The sequence below is a fragment of the Coregonus lavaretus genome, assembly GCF_964263955.1.
Source record: "Coregonus lavaretus genome assembly, chromosome: 17".
Lineage (NCBI taxonomy): Eukaryota > Metazoa > Chordata > Actinopteri > Salmoniformes > Salmonidae > Coregonus > Coregonus lavaretus.
The window spans coordinates 42,090,434-42,112,667 of NC_140004.1; the positions used below are offsets into that span (position 1 = coordinate 42,090,434).

Genomic DNA, 22,234 nt, shown 5'->3' on the forward strand with positions numbered 1-22,234 from the left:
AAGAGAGAGAGAGGCTACATTACTTGTACTGAAACTGTTCTCTTCTCTGTTTCAATACAGCAAAGCGTTCAATGACTTGTGAAAATGAAAGATCGAATGATATTGTTTAATCTTACCTTATGGCCTGCACACTGCTTGTGAAGCTGTCGAGGGCACGTTTGATAAAGACAGCATCGATGTCCTTCTTCTGTAGCTTCTGGTACAGAATGTCGACGTGGGGCATGATTTTGTGAAAAAGCTGCAGGAAAAAAATAAAATCTTCATCATCCTCACGTAGCCAGATGCCTCTCTCACGGTGGGCTGGTAGCAGAAAACTGCATTAGCTACATCGCAGCCTGCTAGCCAGATTTTTCGTTCATACCAATTTTTGGAAAATCCTCGGGTGTAGGACTTTCCCCCTTTAGTAGAAACCTGTTGAATTATTAAATTTGGTCTGGGAGGTCCTAATTGTTTCGTTGCCAATTTATCTTGATTTGTTCGCCGACAAAAAGGAACTTCTTTCAAAGAGACAATCGAGTTGCACTGCCATTTTGACAGTAGTAGTGAATTGATTGATGAGGCTACCCGCTCTTTTTTTAGTTACGTTCATGGTTATGTTACGTATGACGAAAGCGCGTAAGTGCAAGCCCTCAGAAACCCATAGAGATTGTATTGAAAGCTCTGATATTTGAAAAAAATTGATTTTACATTAGAGGCTATGAGAGACTTCTGGGCGATTTTCAACCTGACTGAAATCGCCCCAAAACGGGCGGGGACATTTGAAGCACGACTTTAGCCTGATTGGACATTTAGTGGCAGATCAGACGTCTAGATTAGAACACTGATAACTACTGTTGCCGTGATATAATTGATTAGGAAAAAAATCCCTTTATTTTCCCGTTTGGCAGTGCGTCGCCCATATCGCCCTAATGAACACACCGCCCCTGGGAACAAAACATCAACATTTTGGGTCCATGGCCAGGAAACACCCCAGACCTTAATCCCATTGAGAACTTGTGGTCAATCCTCAAGAGGCGGGTGGACAAACAAAAACCCACACATTTTGACAAACTCCAAGTACTGATTATGCAAGAATTGGCTGCCATCAGTCAGGATGTGGCCCAGAAGTTAATTGACAGCATGCCAGGGCGGATTGCAGAGGTCTTGAAAAAGAAGGGTCAACACTGGAAATATTGACTCTTTGCATAAACTTAATGTAATTGTCAATAAAAGCCTTTGACACTTATGGAATGCTTGTAATTATACATCAGTATACCATAGTAACATCTGACAAAAATATCTAAAAACACTGAAGCAGCGAACTTTGTGAAGACCAATACTTGTGTCATTCTCAAAACTTTTGACCACGACTGTATTCTTAATATGGGTGTGTGCGTATAACCGAATATGTACAATAACCTGCTTGATAACTTAGCCCTTAAATAGGCAACTTTTATTATGTGACATTAGAGCGTGTGTCAAACTCATTCCACGAAGGGCCGAGTGTCTGCAGGTTTTCGCTCCACCCTTGTACTTGATCGATGCATTAAGGTAACTAATCACCTCACCTGGTTGTCTAGGTCTTAATTATAGGAAAAATAAAAAACCCTCAGACACTCGGTCCTCCGTGGAATGAGTTTGACACCCCTGTATTAGAGGAACCATTGGGCCTTCATGTGGGTGTTATTCTTCACCTCTCCTCACTCTCTGATAAGATATCCACATTTCGTACGTTTCCCCTGTAGATAAAACAAGTTATTGAACCAAGATGCTCAGTGGCTCTGCATAGTGCTCATAAGCCCTTATAATAAGCCCTTATAATAAGCGTATAAGCCCTTATAGTTGCTTATTAAGGGTCCTTATATAAATGCTTATATACAGTGCATTGGGAAAGTATTCAGACCCCTTGATTTTTTCCACATTTTGTTACGTTACAGCCTTATTATAAAATTGATAAAATAGTTTTTTCCTCTCGTCAATCTACACACAATACCCCATAATGACAAAGCAAAAACAGGTTTTTAGAAATGTTAAAACATTTATTAAAACAAAAAAATGGAAATATCACATTTACATAACTATTCAGACCCTTTACTCAGTACTTTGTTGAAGCACCTTTGGCAGCAATTAAAGCCTCGGTTCTTGTTGTGACGCTACAAGCTTGGCACACATGTATTTGGGGAGTTTCTCCCATTCTTCTCTGCAGATCCTCTCAAACTCTGTCAGGTTGGATGGGGAGCGTCGCTGCACAGCTATTTTCAGGTCTCCCCATTGATGTTCGATTGGGTTCAAGTCCGGGCTCTGGCTGGGCTACTCAAGGACATTCAGAGATACTTGTCCGAAAGCCACTCCTGCGTTGTCTTGGCTGTGTGCTTAGGGTCATTGTCCTGTTGGAAGGTGAACCTTTGCCCCAGTCTGAGGTCCTGAGCGCTCTGGAGCAGGTTTTCATCAAGGATCTCTCTGTACTTTGCTCCATGCATCTTTCCCTCTATCCTGACTAGTCTCCCAGTCCCTGCCGCTGAAAAACATCCCACAGCATGATGCTGCCACCACCATGCTTCACAGTAGGGATGGTGCCAGGAGTTCAATCTTGGTTTCATCAGACCAGAGAATCTTGTTTCTCATGGTCTGAGTCCTTTAGGTGCCTTTAGGTGCCTTTTGGCAAACTCCAAGCGGGCTGTCATGTGCCTTTTACTGAGGAATGGCTTCCGTCTGGCCACTCCACCATAAAGGTCTGATTGGTGGAGTGCTGCAGAGATGGTTGTCCTACTTGAAGGTTCTCCCATCTCCACAGAGGAACTCTGGAGCTCTGTCAGAGTGACCATCGGGTTCTTGGTCACCTCCCTGACCAAGGCCCTTCTCCCCCAATTGCTCAGTTTGGCTGGGCGGCCAGCTCTAGGAAGGGTCTTGGTGGTTCCAAACTTCTTCCATTTAAGAATGATGGATGCCACTGTGTTATTGGGGACCTTCAATGCTGAATAATTTTTTGGGTAACCTTCCCCAGATCTGTGCCTCGACACAATCCTGTCTCGGAGCTCTACGGACAATTCCTTCGACCTCATGGCTTGGTTTTTGCTCTGACTTGCACTGTCAACTGTGGGACCTTATATAGACAGGTGTGTGCCTTTCCAAATCATGTCCAATCAATTGAATTTACCACAGGTGGACTCCAATCAAGTTGTAGAAACATCTCAAGGATGATCAATGGAAACAGGATGCACCTGAGCTCAATCTCAAGAGTCATAGCAAAGGGTCTGAATACTTATGTAAATAAGGTATTTCTGTATTTAATTTTTTAATACATTTGCAAAAATTTCTAAAAACCTATTTTCACTTTGTCATTATTGGGTATTGTCTGTAGAAAAAGTAATTCATTTAATCAATTTTAGAATAAGGCTGTAACGTAACAAAATGTGGAAAAAGTCAATGGGTCTGAATACTTTCCGCATGCACTGTATATATATGTTTTACTATTTCCTTGCCAACGTGAAGGAGATGCAGCAGGTGTACGTAATCTCTGAACCAGGCCATCTTTCTGTATGACAACTCAATCAAATTATAAACAAATAACTTTTTACGCTCATCTGTCAAATATTTTCTGGTCAAAGATGACATTTCTTGCAGTTAATTGAGCGGCTAATGTTGGGAAAACGTGACGCTTTTGAGCCTAAACAATTTGCTGTGTAAATTGACCTAAATCCACTAGCAGAATAGTGTTCATTGTCAACCCCCCCCCCATAATTGTTTTAGGGTCTCTGCCAGGACTTTGTCAGGTGGATAAGCTACGCTTTGTTCACCGCCAGTAGAGCTGACATAGCGCTCTTTTTGTTTCTGTGCCCCCATCACATTTTGCCCTGCCCTCACTGTAGCTGCATACTGTCTGCCTCAACAACAACAACAACCCAGATACCAACACCAAGCGTTTAGAAGCTGTAGTAGAAGTAGTAGAGTGAAATCCTGACGTAGTTGACATGATCATGTATGTTAAACTAGAGGGTCACTAGGCTATCTAGAGCTCAGGGATTAACACAAACATAGACACATGCATTCAAACACACGATAACATACGCACTATACACACATGTACACATTGATTTTGTGTTATAGGTATGTGGTAGTAGAGTAGAGGGCTGAGGGCACACACTTAATATGTTGTGAAATCTGTTATGAATGTATTGTAATGTTTTAAAAATGTATAACTGCCTCAATTTTGCTGGAGGCAGCAGCTAATGGGGATCCATAACAAATATAATGGAATTACTGTACACAGTATGTGTTGGTGCAGAGGAGTTGAGGATGTAGAGGTGTTGAGGATGTAGAGGTGTTGAGGATGTAGAGGTGTTGAGGGTGCAGAGGAGTTGAGGATGTAGAGGTGTTGAGGATCTAGAGGTGTTGAGGATGTAGACGTGTTGAGGATCTAGAGGTGTTGAGGATCTAGAGGTGTTGAGGATCTAGAGGTGTTGAGGATGTAGAGGTGTTGAGGATGTAGAGGTGTTGAGGATGTAGAGGTGTTGAGGATCTAAAGGTGTTGAGGATGTAGAGGTGTTGAGGTTCTAGAGGTGTTGAGGATGTAGAGGTGTTGAGGTTCTAGAGGTGTTGAGGTTCTAGAGGTGTTGAGGATCTAGAGGTGTTGAGGATCTAGAGGTGTTGAGGTTCTAGAGGTGTTGAGGTTCTAGAGGTGTTGAGGTGGGGGCTCTAGAGGTGTTGAGGGTCTAGTACTGAAAATATCAGGCATGGGTAAACCTATGAGACAAACCCCTGTGGCAGTGGGGTTTCACATGCACACATAGCATATCTGCAGGATGTATTTGAATGTAGATTTTCAAAAAGCATGATACTCAAACCATGACTTAAGTAATATGTCATGCCACATACAGGCATGTTGATATGGTACTTGTGCAGTATATCATATTACTGCACAGCATTTTGATTGGGGTCCAAGAAACACAAGAAAATGATATTGCATTGAAGAATGACATTACAATTAGTTGTTCCAAACAGTTCTCCTTTTAAGCATCCATCTGATCAGATAATGATGCTGGACTTAACCGTTCTAATGCAGAATCATTGTCTGATGCAACACTGTGGATAAAAAAGGAGGAAATTCAGCTCTCTCTTACTTTTACCAGCCTATAATCATGACTAGCATATTATTGTGTTATAACCGACATGTCCACTTCCTCAAATGACTAAAGACATATAATTCACCACACACTGTCCCTAGTGTGACCCTGCACATTGATCTGGTACTGCTACTTCCTGTATATAGCTCCCACATTGATCTGGTACTGGTATTCCCTGTATTAGTTATACATTGATCTGGAACTGGTACTTCCTGTTTATAGCTCCACATTCATCTGGTACTGGTACTTCCTGTATATAGCTCCATTCTTGTGTATTTTATCCCTCCTGTGCTATTATTGTAATTGTACTTATTTTTTTAACTCTGCATCGTTAGGAAGGGCTAGTAAGCGGTTCACAGTAAAGCCTACAACTGACGCATGTGACAGATAAAAGTTGAACGCGTACCTCAATGCTTTGACTGCTCCCTGGTGGTGACAACAATCCTGGAGTATTCTTGGAGTAGTGTGAAACAGTGAAGTTGCCCCTAAATGCTGATCTTGGGTCAATTTTGCATTTCCCCCACAAATGGTTAAGGTTAGGATTGGGGGAGGGGAAGCTGATCCTAGATTTGTACCCAGGGGGAACTTCACCCCGGAGCAGGGGTATAATCATTAGTCCAAAAATATTTTTGCGACGAAAACAGTTTACTCCAAAACGGAAAACGTTTTGCAAGAAAACTTGAGTTTCTATTGGACAAATTCAGGTAGGTCCCTCCCAGTTTCGTTCCTTTTGCTTCCGTTTGGTTCCTAGTGATTACACCCCAGTGTTCTCGTCTTGGGGTGAATCTTAATTGTATTTCCTTGATTACTTGCGTCCTCGCTCCTCAGTCGCGCTCATCTCAAAAAACATAGATATTGTCCGTCAATGCACCTTGGATCCTCTCCTCCGATGCATTTTGAGGAGGACAGGAATCAAGGATAAACAATTGAGATTCACTCTTAGTTTTGAATATGGTTCTCTTTAGCATGTTGTTTCCCGCCCACTAGGGGGAGACAGATCAGAAGCAGTGTTCCAAGTTCTAGGCAAGAAGACGACAGTCAGGATGCGTCCCAAATCGCACCCTATTCCCTATATAGTCTACTACTTTTGACCAAGGTGCACTTTTGTGGCATAGCTTCGGAGTAGTCTTCAAAATATAAGTAATATCCTGTCTCTCTCAGTTAACTCCAGGCCAGTCAAAGACTATGATTAAGTTGTGTGGTTTAAAATATTCCGTATATATGCTTTCCTCCCAAAGTTTTCTATCCAAAAGAGATGTAGGCCTGTACCAGATTTAAGATATCACTTCTAATCAACACTGTACTGTTGTGGATTTCCCTGAATGAAGATGAAAAGGTTTGGGGGAAAAAAAACACCACAATGTGATTTACTTGAATAAAACTGTATATTTTACAGATCTTTGTACACTTTAATTACACAGCTGTATGGTAATACATTTTTTTAAATCAATTTTTGGTCAGAGAATATTGAATCATTTTGTGTGCAATTACCATGTATTTAGCGATTTTATCAAAAACAGCAACCAAATAACTCCAAAACTTTCATACACTCGCAACATAAGACATGGCTTGAAGATAAATATATTAGTAAATAAATATTCAGAGAACATATTTCCATTTATTAAATGTGCTGCTATACAGATGCAGAAATATACAGATTGATTTCTAGCCTTTTTTAAACATTTGTAAAATGGTAATGATGGAGAAAATAATTATATTCTTTAAAAAAATATTAATTTTGTGTACACATTTTCTTTTAATACAATCTTCTTAAGTGCTACAAATAATAAAACAAAACAATTAAATAGTGACTTGGGTAACCCAAAATGTTATATTTGTAGTACATATCTTTATGCAAAGGCAAGATTAGATTCTCAATATCTTTCATTGATTACGGCTCTGGGTTATCATATAAATATTGTTATTTCAAAACGATTGCCTCTGTGAAGAGAATGGGTACATTTCATAGAAACAGTAAAAACAGTTTGTAAAATCAACAGAGAGAAGGCATGAATGAACAAAGTCGATATTGTTTGAGAGCATGATGTGTACTGTATGATTTAATAAAATTAAAAAATGAATCAGACATGTTGTTTTTTGTGTAACAGCGCTGTGTAACCACGGCCACAGTATAAAAGGGATCCCTTGTGAATGATTTTTCCCCCCTTTGGACTTTTTTGACACACAACAGCTTTATAGAACCATCCACAGTATATTATAGCTTAAGTGTTGAAGAGGAGGCTAGATGAGTAAAATATATAAAAATTAAAAGAGCTTCTAACTTACAAGTAGTGACTAAAACTGGTATAAATCCAATCCTTTTGAAGATTTCCAAATGTATTTCTAGGACCCTGTTACTATGTGGACCTCTATTTAACCAAAAGGTGACACAGAGCCCAAGATAGTAAAGATGTCTCAGTGGCCTAAGGCTTGGTGTTGGTCAGGTGCATGTCTAAAAGGCACAATGTTCTGAACATTGCAGATAGAAATGTATTGTATATAGAACAGACTCTCTATTATGTAGAACGGAGAACTGAGTCAACATTCTATCTGCATTGTTCTAGAATATTGCGCCCCATTGAGTATCCCAAGAGACAGAACTGTAGTCTAGTTAATATAGCTTAGCTCAATGAAACAGTGTGTGACTGTGACTAACTAGCAAGGACACCGTCCCCTCACCCAACCCCCTAAAAAATAAAATATGTTTATGTTTTGGTATTCTTCCATAACCTTTCATCTGAGTTTGGAGGTTTGTTGAAGCTTGTTGTCCAAGCTGTATAGGCAACGTTATGTCATAAGAACAGTAAAGTACAATAGACTAGTACATTAAGAACATATGCATGTACACACAGGCATTTGTGTGATTATAGAAAAAACAACTCACCAAATCAGAAGAAAAAATATCTCACAATCTGGGCCCTGCTAACACAGTTAGTTTCTCTCCATATGGGTCTCATGATCCGGACTGACCCTGTCTGGCACTGATGGTACTGTAAGGGCTGGCCTACGTGTTGTGGCACTGTCAAGCCATCCACTGTTCCAACCAACCACTGTGAACTTCCACCCATGTGTGTAGCCTGATTCTCTATCTAGCTGAGCCTGTAGAGTCTGCTGGTGAGGCGGGGCGTGGGTTGAGCTGGGTTGATGCTGAGGAACGAACTGGATATGTCTGGATACACCAGGCAGGCAGGCCATCATTTAATTTCAGTAGAAATCTACACCATCACCATCTAGGATGATATTCAGAGTTCAGCGAGCGAGCAAGGCTTAAAACTAGCAAGGCAACTGAGGGTTTCTTGACCAACCGACCGGTTAGGTACCAAAGAGGCTGTTTGTTTGAGTCCCTGTTTCTGGGCTCCACACCCCCTCATACCCCCAGACCATTGTCTGTAGCTTTACTGTTTCCCGATGCATCGTGGGTAGTGGAGTTCTGGGGGTGGAACAGGGCCCTGGTCTCTTCCTCCTGGGTGGGGTACACTTGACCTCTGAACTGTCCTGAGGTGAAGTACCCTCCCTCACCAGGCTCCACCCGCCCCCCAGTCCACCCCTCGCCCCCCTGCCCCAAGGTGAGGCTGGCTGGCAGTAGGCTGCTCTGATACAGAGTCTCCGCTCCCAAGCCCAGCTCACAGTCTGTGTCCTGGTGGATTATGGGTATTCTCTGGCTGAGCTCGCCACAGCAGGCGTCTGAGTCAGCAGCGTGGTGCGCATACTGCACATTCACGGCATAGTCCTCATTATAGCACCCCCCTGTGGCCCGGTGGACCTTCATCTCCTTGTAGAAGCAACAGGGCAGGCCCTCATAGCTCACCTGCTCTGAAGGAGCCAACAGGTGCTCCCCAGGATGGTAAAAGTTCTGCTCTGCCCCCCTGTGACAGCCACGCCCCGAGGAGGCCATTGGCCCCGCCCAGTCTGAGTCCTGCCTCTGATATCCCTGCTGACCTTTGCCCTCCATGTTGGGAGGGAGCACCTCGAAACAGCAGCTACACGCACCTGCTCCACCCAGGCCATGCTCCCCCCCTGTCTCCTCCTCTGTCTGCCCTCCCTTCGCCAGGTCCACCGCGGTGGTGGCTCCCTCTAGAGGCCTGGCTGAGGTAGTGCTAGTGGTGCTGGCGTCCCTGGGTTGTTCCAGTGATGAGTGGCTGCTGTAGTTGGGCTCCAGACTGCAGATGGAGAGCTGGTCCCCCACACCGAACCCTGAGGCTCCAGGAGGAGGCTGTGGCTGCATGCTGTAACCGTCTTGGCCCCCCGAGGGAGCTGGGGTTAGGGAGTCCTCGGCTGTGGAGGGGCAGGCGGTGGAGGCCCCTGCAGAGGTGGCCCCTGGCTCCCCTTGCGACCCCCTACAGGGGCTCTTACTGCGGTAGACGTATGGGTCGTAGTCAGAGCTCAGGGAGCTGCGGAAAGTGGAACAGGAGCCATACACCCCCTGGTTACTGATCTCTGTACAGTCCAGCATAGAGTCACTGGAGGAACAGTGGCACTGGCCAGAGCTGCTGCTGCTGCTGTCGCTGCCCGGGCAGTCGGCCAGGTAACCACTGCACACCGAGCGGTGGCCATGGTAACAGCCCAGGCCCGAGGCACCGCTCCCTGCCTCACCCATCCTGGAGCTGGTGGCTGGGGCCATGTGGACCACCGTGGGGTAGAGCAGCCCCCCCTGGAAGGCCCTGCTGTGGTGGCCCTTGTGGGGCCCGGTGCCGCCAGACACCCCCCCTATGCCTGCTGCCCTCTGGGTCCCCTCACCCTGCTGGGGGAAGGTCAGGCCCTGGAAGTAGTAGTGTTGGTACATGGTCTCGTACTGCGAGTAGCAGGCGGCACGCGAGAAGCTACGTCCGTGGAACTTGGGCCTCTTGAAGGCGCCGTGGTTGGGCCCGGGCTGCTGGTACTGGGGGTAGGCAGGGGGGTTGAGGCCCAGGCGCTGGTGCTCCAGGCCACAGTGGTGGGGGTTGAGAGAGTGGTCCAGGTGCAGGGTTGGGTGGGGATGGTAGCCCCGGAGGAAGGCCCCGGCGTGGGCAGACTGGGGAGGGTACAGGCCCTGGGGGTCTGCGTGCTGGTCCACTGTGAGCACTGTGATGGGGTTACCATGGTGGTCCATGGAGATGCGGGTGGGGTAGGCAGTCACCTGCCCAGAACGGTGCACCCTGCCAGGGTAGTGGACAGGCAGGACTACCCTCTGCTGCCGGCTGTAGACGGGGTTGCCTGGGTCCATGCAGACAGGGCCGGGGTTCCCCTTCTTTTGCTCTGAGAAAAGAATATGAGTGTAAGAGAGGGAGAGAGTTTGGAGTCAAATAAAAGTATTTGAAAAGTTAGCTTTGTTACAGTTTCATGAAAAGGGTATTTTACGTTGATTAAATTAATCGATTAGTCTCTTTTTCTGTTTTACTGGGTTGTATAGTCTGACAAAAGTGAAATATTTGCAGGCTGGAAAACTCCTATCAGATAGCTACAGGCCTCATACTGACAACAGTGTGTCCCAAATGGCACCCTGTTCTCTATATAGAGCACTACTTTTGACCAGGGTTCATAGGGAATAGGGTGCCATTTGGGATGTAGCGAGTGTGTACCAACTCACCAATGATGTTGTGTCTGCAGTGAGGACAGGTGTGGTGCTGGAGGAGCCAAGGATCCACACACTTCATATGGAACCTGTGGGCACAGGGGATGACCCGCAGCTCCTGTAGACGGGGACGGAGAGGAGGAGGGGAGCAGGAGAGAGGAGAGGGGAAGAGAGAGGGAGGGGAAGCAGAAGAGAGGGGAACAGAGGGAGAGGAGAAGAGGGAGTGGAACAGGGGGAGAGGAATGGGGAGAGGGGGAGAGGAATGGGGGAAGGGGGAAAGAAACAGGGGAATAGGGGGAGAGGAGGAGAGGAACAGGGGGAGAGGAGGAGAGTTAAGGTTAGTAAAGGCTTACAATATCTAAGGACATGATTGGTGTTTGATGGGTGAACGGACAACAGCTGGCAGCAGAGCAGCAAGAAGGTTTCTCTTCTTCACCCTCATCACATAATAAATGTACAGCAATACTGAACACCTCCCTCCCTCCCTCCCTCCCTCCCTCCCCTGGCATGACTCCTCTTCTCCTCCTCTATTCCAGACATCTTTTGTTGCTTACGTTACTGCTCCAACCCCTTTGATGCCATTCAGCCTTCTATATCACTACTTCCTCTCTGCTGTCCTGTTGTTGTGTGTTGTGTGTTTTTAACCACATGACCACATAACCACATAAAGACAGACTGACTGGCTGACTGGGTCCCCTGTCAGCCCTGAGGCTGGCCAGTGATGAGCAATGCTGTTACAGTAAACCTACAAAGGTCCAAGATTAGGATACATATTTCTACTGTGACTCTTAATGATTAGTGTCCAGAATCCATATTTACACAGTGAGTTTTCACGATTAGGGTATAGAATACATACAGTGGGGAAAAAAAGTATTTAGTCAGCCACCAATTGTGCAAGTTCTCCCACTTAAAAAGAGGAGAGAGGCCTGTAATTTTCATCATAGGTACACGTCAACTATGACAGACAAAATGAGAAAAAAAATCCAGAAAATCACATTGTAGGATTTTTAATGAATTTATTTGCAAATTATGGTGGAAAATAAGTATTTGGTCAATTTTTTGTAGTATTTCTACAGACTTCAGAAACCAAAATCAGTTTCTGACCATACGTCTCTGACCATGCTTTCTGTTCCTGAAGCTCACCCCTTTCTGACATGACAAAGACTCTCACAACTTTTTATGAACAGTATTCAGTGTGTGTGTGTGTTCTGTCTAGTACCTCTCCGTCTATGTACTTCTCCAGACAGATTGCACAGTCGGAGGTGGAGCTACTGCTCAGCGAATCAGACGCTCCGCAGCTGCTCTCACGCTGACCCTTGACCTTGGCCTTGAACTTCCTGGTCTCCATCTTCTCCAGGGCCTGGATGGCCATCCTATTCATAGAACTCTGTAGAGGTGGAGGAGAGAGGAGAGGGGGGACGGAGGGTTAGACTGGGGGTGATACACAGGTATGCAGTGTTGCTGGGGAGGGGAAGACAGAGCTTTGTGGTTGGGGAGGGGAGGGGAGGACAGAGAGTTGGTGGCTGGGGAGGGGAGGACAGAAAGTTGGTGGCTGGGGAGGGGAGGGGAGGACAGAGAGTTGGTGGCTGGGGAGGGGAGGACAGAGAGTTGGTGGCTGGGGAAGGGAGGACAGAGAGTTGGTGGCTGGGGAGGGGAGGGGAGGACAGAGAGTTGGTGGCTGGGGAGGGGAGGGGAGGACAGAGAGTTGGTGGCTGGGGAGGGGAGGACAGAGAGTTGGTGGCTGGGGAGGGGAGGGGAGGACAGAGAGTTGGTGGCTGGGGAGGGGAGGGGAGGACAGAGAGTTGGTGGCTTGGGAGGGGAGGGGAGGACAGAGAGTTGGTGGCTGGGGAGGGGAGGGGAGGACAGAGAGTTGTTGGCTGGGGAGGGGAGGGGAGGACAGAGAGTTGGTGGCTGGGGAGGGGAGGGGAGGACAGAGAGTTGGTGGCTGGGGAGGGGAGGGGAGGACAGAGAGTTGGTGGCTGGGGAGGGGAGGGGAGGACAGAGAGTTGGTGGCTGGGGAGGGGAGGACAGAGAGTTGGTGGCTGGGGAGGGGAGGACAGAGAGTTGGTGGCTGGGGAGGGGAGGGGAGGACAGAGAGTTGGTGGCTGGGGAGAGGACGACAGAGAGTTGGTGGCTGGGGAGGGGAGGGGAGGACAGAGAGTTGGTGGCTGGGGAAGGGAGGACAGAGAGTTGGTGGCTGGGGAGGGGAGGACAGAGAGTTGGTGGCTGGGGAGGGGAGGACAGAGAGTTGGTGGCTGGGGAGGGGAGGGGAGGACAGAGAGTTGGTGGCTGGGGAGGGGAGGACAGAGAGTTGGTGGCTGGGGAGGGGAGGGGAGGACAGAGAGTTGGTGGCTGGGGAGGGGAGGGGAGGACAGAGAGTTGGTGGCTGGGGAGGGGAGGGGAGGACAGAGAGTTGGTGGCTGGGGAGGGGAGGGGAGGACAGAGAGTTGGTGGCTGGGGAGGGGAGGGGAGGACAGAGAGTTGGTGGCTGGGGAGGGGAGGGGAGGACAGAGAGTTGGTGGCTGGGGAGGGGAGGGGAGGACAGAGAGTTGGTGGCTGGGGAGGGGAGGGGAGGACAGAGAGTTGGTGGCTGGGGAGGGGAGGGGAGGACAGAGAGTTGGTGGCTGGGGAGGGGAGGGGAGGACAGAGAGTTGGTGGCTGGGGAGGGGAGGACAGAGAGTTGGTGGCTGGGGAGGGGAGGACAGAGAGTTGGTGGCTGGGGAGGGGAGGGGAGGACAGAGAGTTGGTGGCTGGGGAGAGGACGACAGAGAGTTGGTGGCTGGGGAGGGGAGGGGAGGACAGAGAGTTGGTGGCTGGGGAAGGGAGGACAGAGAGTTGGTGGCTGGGGAGGGGAGGACAGAGAGTTGGTGGCTGGGGAGGGGAGGACAGAGAGTTGGTGGCTGGGGAGGGGAGGACAGAGAGTTGGTGGCTGGGGAGGGGAGGGGAGGACAGAGAGTTGGTGGCTGGGGAGGGGAGGACAGAGAGTTGGTGGCTGGGGAGGGGAGGGGAGGACAGAGAGTTGGTGGCTGGGGAGGGGAGGGGAGGACAGAGAGTTGGTGGCTGGGGAGGGGAGGGGAGGACAGAGAGTTGGTGGCTGGGGAGGGGAGGACAGAGAGTTGGTGGCTGGGGAGGGGAGGACAGAGAGTTGGTGGCTGGGGAGGGGAGGGGAGGACAGAGAGTTGGTGGCTGGGGAGAGGACGACAGAGAGTTGGTGGCTGGGGAGGGGAGGGGAGGACAGAGAGTTGGTGGCTGGGGAAGGGAGGACAGAGAGTTGGTGGCTGGGGAGGGGAGGACAGAGAGTTGGTGGCTGGGGAGGGGAGGACAGAGAGTTGGTGGCTGGGGAGGGGAGGACAGAGAGTTGGTGGCTGGGGAGGGGAGGGGAGGACAGAGAGTTGGTGGCTGGGGAGGGGAGGACAGAGAGTTGGTGGCTGGGGAGGGGAGGACAGAGAGTTGGTGGCTGGGGAGGGGAGGGGAGGACAGAGAGTTGGTGGCTGGGGAGGGGAGGGGAGGACAGAGAGTTGGTGGCTGGGAAGGGGAGGGGAGGACAGAGAGTTGGTGGCTGGGGAAGGGAGGACAGAGAGTTGGTGGCTGGGGAGGGGAGGGGAGGACAGAGAGTTGGTGGCTGGGGAAGGGAGGACAGAGAGTTGGTGGCTGGGGAGGGGAGGACAGAGAGTTGGTGGCTGGGGAGGGGAGGGGAGGACAGAGAGTTGGTGCTGGGGAGGGGAGGACAGAGAGTTGGTGGCTGGGGAGGGGAGGACAGAGAGTTGGTGGCTGGTGAGCGGAGGACGGCTTATAATAATAGCTGTATTGTATTGGAAACTATTACATGTATTGGAAACCATTGTTTGACACCATTCCCTTCATTCTGGTCCAAGCATAACTATGAGCCTGTCCTCCAATTTAAAGTGGCACCAGCCACCACTGATATACAGGTGCATATAGGGAGTGGATCAGAGAAAAGCGGAGCAGAATGTAGGTGGAGCAGCCCGTCTTGTTAAATGATATAGGAAACATTGTGTATGAACACTACATAGACACAGACAGCACTCTGTTCAGTTCAGTGTGTCCTCAGCATGCCCGTGTCAACTCTGTGTGTGTTAACTCAGCTAGAAATAGGTTTTGTAACGTCTGCTATTTTAATCAACGCTACAAAGAAGTTGGCATGGCTCTTCAGCATCATGGCTCATCAGGAACACACACTCGTGAACAGAAACACGTGCACACACACACACACACTGGCAGGATTTCACCTGTCCTCAGGGTTAGTGCTACTGTGCTGCTCTTCATTCATTAATGAGATGTTAATCCTGATTCATAGCATCTACTGTGAGCCTAAGCATTTATGTGTGTGTGTGTGTGTGTGTGTGTGTGTGTGTGTGTGTCCTCACCTGGCTCCTCCTCTGTTTTAGTTTGATCTTGATGAGCAGTATGAGGCAGACCAGAGACACCACTATAAAGAAGGCCAGGAAGATCCCCATGTCAAAGTACTCTGTAGGCTGCTGCAGGGAGGGACACACAGGGGAGATACTTTGTTAAATTAGATCTATACAGCCAAAGGAAGACATCACACACACACGACTTCTGCTACTTGACTCCTATTCAAATTACTGCACAATGTCTATTTATTATTGGCCAATTGCCCAGCACATAGCAATCCTACTTCAATTCATTTCAGTGTCCCCTTGTATTATATTTGTGCCAAAAATGTATCCTATTTCTTATTCATTGAGCATTTATTTCTTAGTACTCTTCTATTCACTTAATGACTCTCCTATTGTTGCTGCAATGTCAAGAGGTTAACCTGTTCACTGTGTACTCCATATTTATTTTATTACATCTCTTGAGATGCACCATCTTGTTTTCAAGGGTGTCCAAATCAACAAAAATCAACAAACAATACTTAATAATAATAATAATAATATACAGTGGGGAGAACAAGTATTTGATACACTGCCGATTTTGCAGGTTTTCCTACTTACAAAGAATGTAGAGGTCTGTAATTTTTATCATAGGTACACTTCAACTGTGAGAGATGGAATCCAGAAAATCACATTGTATGATTTTAAAGTAATTAATTTGCATTTTATTGCATGACATAAGTATTTGATACATCAGAAAAGCAGAACTTAATATTTAGTACAGAAACCTTTGTTTGCAATTACAGAGATCATACGTTTCCTGTAGGTCTTGACCAGGTTTGCACACACTGCAGCAGGGATTTTGGCCCACTCCTCCATACAGACCTTCTCCAGATCCTTCAGGTTTCGGGGCTGTCGCTGGGCAATACGGACTATCAGCTCCCTCCAAAGATGTTCTATTGGGTTCAGGTCTGGAGACTGGCTAGGCCACTCCAGGACCTTGAGATGCTTCTTACGGAGCCACTCCTTAGTTGCCCTGGCTGTGTGTTTCAGGTCGTTGTCATGCTGGAAGACCCAGCCACGACCCATCTTCAATGCTCTTACTGAGGGAAGGAGGTTGTTGACCAAGATCTCGCGATACATGGCCCCATCCATCCTCCCCTCAATACGGTGCAGTCGTCCTGTCCCCTTTGCAGAAAAGCATCCCCAAAGAATGATGTTTCCACCTCAATGCTTCACGGTTGGGATGGTGTTCTTGGGGTTGTACTCATCCTTCTTCTTCCTCCAAACACGGCGAGTGGAGTTTAGACCAAAAAGCTCTATTTTTGTCTCATCAGACCACATGACCTTCTCCCATTCCTCCTCTGGATCATCCAGATGGTCATTGGCAAACTTCAGACGGGCCTGGACATGCGCTGGCTTGAGCAGGGGGACCTTGCGTGCGCTGCATGATTTTAATCCATGACGGCGTAGTGTGTTACTAATGGTTTTCTTTGAGACTGTGGTCCCAGCTCTCTTCAGGTCATTGACCCGGTCCTGCCGTGTAGTTCTGGGCTGATCCCTCACCTTCCTCATGATCATTGATGCCCCACGAGGTGAGATCTTGCATGGAGCCCCAGACCGAGGGTGATTGATCATCATCTTGAACTTCTTCTATTTTCTAATAATTGCGCCAACAGTTGTTGCCTTCTCACCAAGCTGCTTGCCTATTGTCCTGTAGCCCATCCCAGCCTTGTTTTTGTTTTAGATTCCGTCTCTCACAGTTGAAGTGTACCTATGATAAATATTACAGACCTCTACATGCTTTGTAAGTAGGAAAACCTGCAAAATCGGCAGTGTATCAAATACTTGTTCTCCCCACTGTATGTATATATATATATGTATATATATATATGTATATATATATATATATATATATATATATATATATATATATATATATATATATATTTTAAGTACTTTAACAGCATAAGAACGTTTTGTACAACTACTAATACGCCTACAACTAATAAAACTACTGCTACAACTACTAATACAACTAATAAAAACTACTGCTACAACTACTAAAACTACTGCTACAACTACTAATTCAAACTACTGATACAACTACTAATACAACTAATAAAAACTACTGCTACAACTACTAATACAACTAATAAAATGAAGTACCTATAATATACACTGAGTGTACAAAACATTAAGAACACCTGCTCTTTCCATGACAGGCTGACCAAGTGAATCCAGGTGAAAGCTATGATCCCTTATTGATGTCACTTGTTAAATCCACTTCAATCAGTGTAGATGAAGGGGAGGAGACAGGTTAAAGAAGGATTGTTAAACCTTGAGACAATTGAGACATGGATTGTGTACAGTGGGGAAAAAAAGTATTTAGTCAGCCACCAATTGTGCAAGTTCTCCCACTTAAAAAGATGAGAGGCCTGTAATTTTCATCATAGGTACATATCAACTAGGGCAGACAAAATGAGAAAAAAAAATCCAGAAAATCACATTGTAGGATTTTTAATGAATTTATTTGCAAATTATGGTGGAAAATAAGTATTTGGTCAATAACAAAAGTTTCTCAATACTTTGTTGTATACCCTTTGTTGGCAATGACACAGGTCAAACGTTTTCTGTAAGTCTTCACAAGGTTTTCACACACTGTTGCTGGTATTTTGGCCCATTCCTCCATGCAGATCTCCTCTAGAGCAGTGATGTTTTGGGGCTGTTGCTGGGCAACACAGACTTTCAACTCCCTCCAAAGATCTTCTATGGGGTTGAGATCTGGAGACTGGCTAGGCCACTCCAGGACCTTGAAATGCTTCTTACGAAGCCACTCCTTCGTTGCCCGGGCGGTGTGTTTGGGATCATTGTCATGCTGAAAGACCCAGCCACGTTTCATCTTCAATGCCCTTGCTGATGGAAGGAGGTTTTCACTCAAAATCTCACGATACATGGCCCCATTCATTCTTTCCTTTACACAGATCAGTCGTCCTGGTCCCTTTGCAGAAAAACAGCCCCAAAGCATGATGTTTCCACCCCCATGCTTCACAGTAGGTATGGTGTTCTTTGGATGCAACTCAGCATTCTTTGTCCTCCAAACACGACGAGTTGAGTTTTTACCAAAAAGTTATATTTTGGTTACATCTGACATTCTCCCAATTCTCTTCTGGATCATCCAAATGCACTCTAGCAAACTTCAGACGGGCCTGGACATGTACTGGCTTAAGCAGGGGGACACGTCTGGCACTACAGGATTTGAGTCCCTGGCGGCGTAGTGTGTTACTGATGGTAGGCTTTGTTACTTTGGTCCCAGCTCTCTGCAGGTCATTCACTAGGTCCCCCTGTGTGGTTCTGGGATTTTTGCTCACCGTTCTTGTGATCATTTTGACCCCACGGGGTGAGATCTTGCGTGGAGCCCCAGATCGAGGGAGATTATCAGTGGTCTTGTATGTCTTCCATTTCCTAATAATTGCTCCCACAGTTGATTTCTTCAAACCAAGCTGCTTACCTATTGCAGATTCAGTCTTCCCAGCCTGGTGCAGGTCTACAATTTTGTTTCTGGTGTCCTTTGACAGCTCTTTGGTCTTGGCCATAGTGGAGTTTGGAGTGTGACTGTTTGAGGTTGTGGACAGGTGTCTTTTATACTGATAACAAGTCCAAACAGGTGCCATTAATACAGGTAACGAGTGGAGGACAGAGGAGCCTCTTAAAGAAGAAGTTACAGGTCTGTGAGAGCCAGAAATCTTGCTTGTTTGTAGGTGACCAAATACTTATTTTCCACCATAATTTGCAAATAAATTCATTAAAAATCCTACAATGTGATTGTCACGATCGTCGTCAAGAGAGGAGGACCAAGGCGCAGCGTGATGAACGAACATGTTTATTTATCATTAGCGATAAACACGGACAGTAAACAAAAACAACAAACGACTCGTAACGTCCTAGGTAACATAGACCAACACGGAACAAGAACCCACAACCACAAAGGGAAAACAGACAGTTTAAATATGGCTCCCAATCAGAGACAACCAGCCCCAGCTGACACTCGTTGCCTCTGATTGGGAGTCACTCTAGCCAACATAGAAATAAACACAACTAGAACTCCCAACATAGAAATATAACACATAGAAAGAACACACCCTGGCTCAACATATAGAGTCCCAGAGCCAGGGTGTTACAGTACCCCCCCCTAAAGGCGCGGACTGCGACCGCGCCTCAACTAGAGCAAAACAGGGGAGGGCTGGGTGGGCATTCCTCCTCGGCGGCGGTTCTGGCTCCGGTCTTGCCCACCACCCTCCAATAAACCCCCCATAGCGCCCCTGGTCCGGTCTGGCCCCGCTGGCTGGAGCTGAACTGGACTTAGCAGGAGCGGTTAGCTTCAGCTCCGTAGTGGAGCAGGTGACCGGTACCTTACCAGGCACCGGTGACCCAGGCACGGGTTGTGCGGGACTGACGACGCGCACCCCTGGCTTGGTGCGTGGAGTAGGAACGGGCCGGACCGGGCTGACGATGCGCACCCCTGGCTTGGTGCGTGGAGTAGGAACGGGCCGGACCGGGCTGACGATGCGCACCCCTGGCTTGGTGCGTGGAGTAGGAATGGGCCGGACCGGGCTGACGATGCGCTCCCCTGGCTTGGTGCGTGGAGTAGGAACGGGCCGGACCGGGCTGACGATGCGCACCCCTGGCTTGGTGCGTGGAGCAGCAACGGGCCGGACCGGGCTGACGATGCGCACCCCTGGCCTGGTGCGTGGAGCAGGGACAGGCCGGACCGGGCTGGCGACGCACTCCGTAGGCTTGGTGCGAGGAGCAGGGACAGGCCGGACCGGGCTGGCGACGCACACCGTAGGCTTGGTGCGAGGAGCAGGGACAGGCCGGACCGGGCTGGCGACGCACACCGTAGGCTTGGTGCGAGGAGCAGGGACAGGCCGGACCGGGCTGGCGACGCACACCGTAGGCTTGGTGCGAGGAGCAGGGACAGGCCGGACCGGGCTGGCGACGCACACCGTAGGCTTGGTGCGAGGAGCAGGGACAGGCCGGACCGGACTGGCGACGCACACCGTAGGCTTGGTGCGAGGAGCAGGGACAGGCCGGACCGGGCTGGCGACGCACACCGTAGGCTTGGTGCGTGGAGCAGGGACACGCCGGACCGGGCTGGCGACGCACACCGTAGGCTTGGTGCGTGGAGCAGGGACAGGCCGGACCGGGCTGTGGAGACGGATAGGAGACCTGGAGTGAAGAGCTGCCACAACCCGTCCTGGCTGAATGCCTACCTTCACACACTCTGTGTGAGGCATCAGCACAGGACGTACAGGGCTGTGTACCCGTACTGGCATAACAGCACGTGACACTGGCGCAGGATATCCGGGACCGAGGAGAGGCACTGGAGGCCACGAGCGCTGAGCCGGCACACTCCGTCCTGGCTGCATGCCCACCTTCGCACAACACGTGCGGGGTGCTCGCACAGGACGTACCGGACTATGCCGGACCACTCGTGGCACAGTGCGCAGCTCCGCATACCGCGGAACCTGCCCAGTCTCATGCTGCCATGCCTGAGTACGGGGAGTTGGCTCTGCTCTCCATCCAGGCTCCGCCAACCTGCCTTCTGGCCCCCAAAACCCGGTGGCCTCCTCTCCAAATCGCCCTGTGGCAGCCTCCTGCTTCCCAGCCGCCCATGCCGTGTGCCCCCCCCTAAAATTTTTTTGGGGTTGCCTCTCGTCCGTCCGACGATGACACTGCTGACGCCACTGCTCCTCTCTCGCCAGGGCCTTAATCCTAGCCCATGGCCCTTTGCCCCCGAGCATGTCCTCCCAGGACCACGATTTGCCCACCTGGGCCATCGCCAGCCTCTCCATCTCCTCTCCCGGCGCTTCCTCCCATGTCCAGTCTGCCTGCTCCTGGACACGCTGCTTGGTCCTTGTATGGTGGGTTCTTCTGTCACGATCGTCGTCAAGAGAGGAGGACCAAGGCGCAGCGTGATGAACGAACATGTTTATTTATCATTAGCGATAAACACGGACAGTAAACAAAAACAACAAACGACTCGTAACGTCCTAGGTAACATAGACCAACACGGAACAAGAACCCACAACCACAAAGGGAAAACAGACAGTTTAAATATGGCTCCCAATCAGAGACAACCAGCCCCAGCTGACACTCGTTGCCTCTGATTGGGAGTCACTCTAGCCAACATAGAAATAAACACAACTAGAACTCCCAACATAGAAATATAACACATAGAAAGAACACACCCTGGCTCAACATATAGAGTCCCAGAGCCAGGGTGTTACAGTGATTTTCTGGATTTTTTTTCTCAATTTGTCTGTCATAGTTGACGTGTACCTATGATGAAAATTACAGGCCTCTCTCATCTTTTTAAGTGGGAGAACTTGCACAATTGGTGGCTGACTAAATACTTTTTTCCCCACTGTATGTGTGCCATTCAGAGGGTGACTGAGCAAGACAAAATATTTAAGTGCCTTTGAACAGGGTATGGTAGTAGGTGTCAAGCGCACCGGTTTGAGTGTGTCAAGAACTGCAACGCAGCTGGGTTTTTCACGCTCAACAGTTTCCCGTGTGTATCAAGAATGGTCCACCTGTCACGTTCGTTCAATGACGGGTCAGACCAAGGCGCAGCGTGATATACGTACATGTTTATTAAACCAAATAAACAATCAACGAAACGAAACGTCCAAGGTAGAACACACAACATACCTCACACGGAACAAGATCCCACAACTAGACAGTGCCAATAGGCTGCCTAAGTATGGTCCCCAATCAGAGACAACGAGCGACAGCTGCCTCTGATTGGGAACCACACCGGCCAACATAGAAATACACATACTAGATAATAAACATTGAAAACGCACAACAAATAATATACACACCCTGACTCAACATTTAAGCGTCCCCTGTCAGGGCGTGACAGTACCCCCCCCCCCCTTTCCCCCCCCCCCCCAAAGGTGCGGACTCCGACCGCACAACATAAACATAACAGGGTAGGGGCCGGGTGGGCATTCTGCCTCGGAGGCGGATCCGGCTCGGGGCGTGACGACCTCTCACTCTCCGCCTCCCTGTTGCGTCCCTGGTCTGGTCTGGACCTCGGTGCGCTACTTCCCCTCTCCTTCCTCCCACGATACGGCAGGCCCTGTCTGGACCCTGGTGTGGGAGACCCCGTACCTGGAGAGGGGCTGACGTCATGGTCTGGACTGGAGCCGCTGACC

The 22,234-nt window shown here is 48.7% G+C and overlaps 1 protein-coding gene across 1 annotated transcript in view; it reads right to left on the reverse strand.

Annotated features, from left to right (window-relative positions):
* Window positions 1-6,515: 6,515 nt before the first annotated feature.
* The window catches only part of znrf3 (zinc and ring finger 3), a 140,572-nt gene continuing 124,853 nt past the window's right edge, over window positions 6,516-22,234 (reverse strand). Inside the window, exons 5-8 of the mRNA XM_084180610.1 lie at window positions 15,042-15,152; window positions 11,873-12,040; window positions 10,669-10,771; window positions 6,516-10,337 (exon numbers count right to left, since the gene is read on the reverse strand). Of these exons, the coding sequence (XP_084036736.1) occupies window positions 8,470-10,337; window positions 10,669-10,771; window positions 11,873-12,040; window positions 15,042-15,152 (2,250 nt within the window). The 3' untranslated portion in view covers window positions 6,516-8,469. The remainder of the gene's footprint in view (window positions 10,338-10,668; window positions 10,772-11,872; window positions 12,041-15,041; window positions 15,153-22,234) is intronic.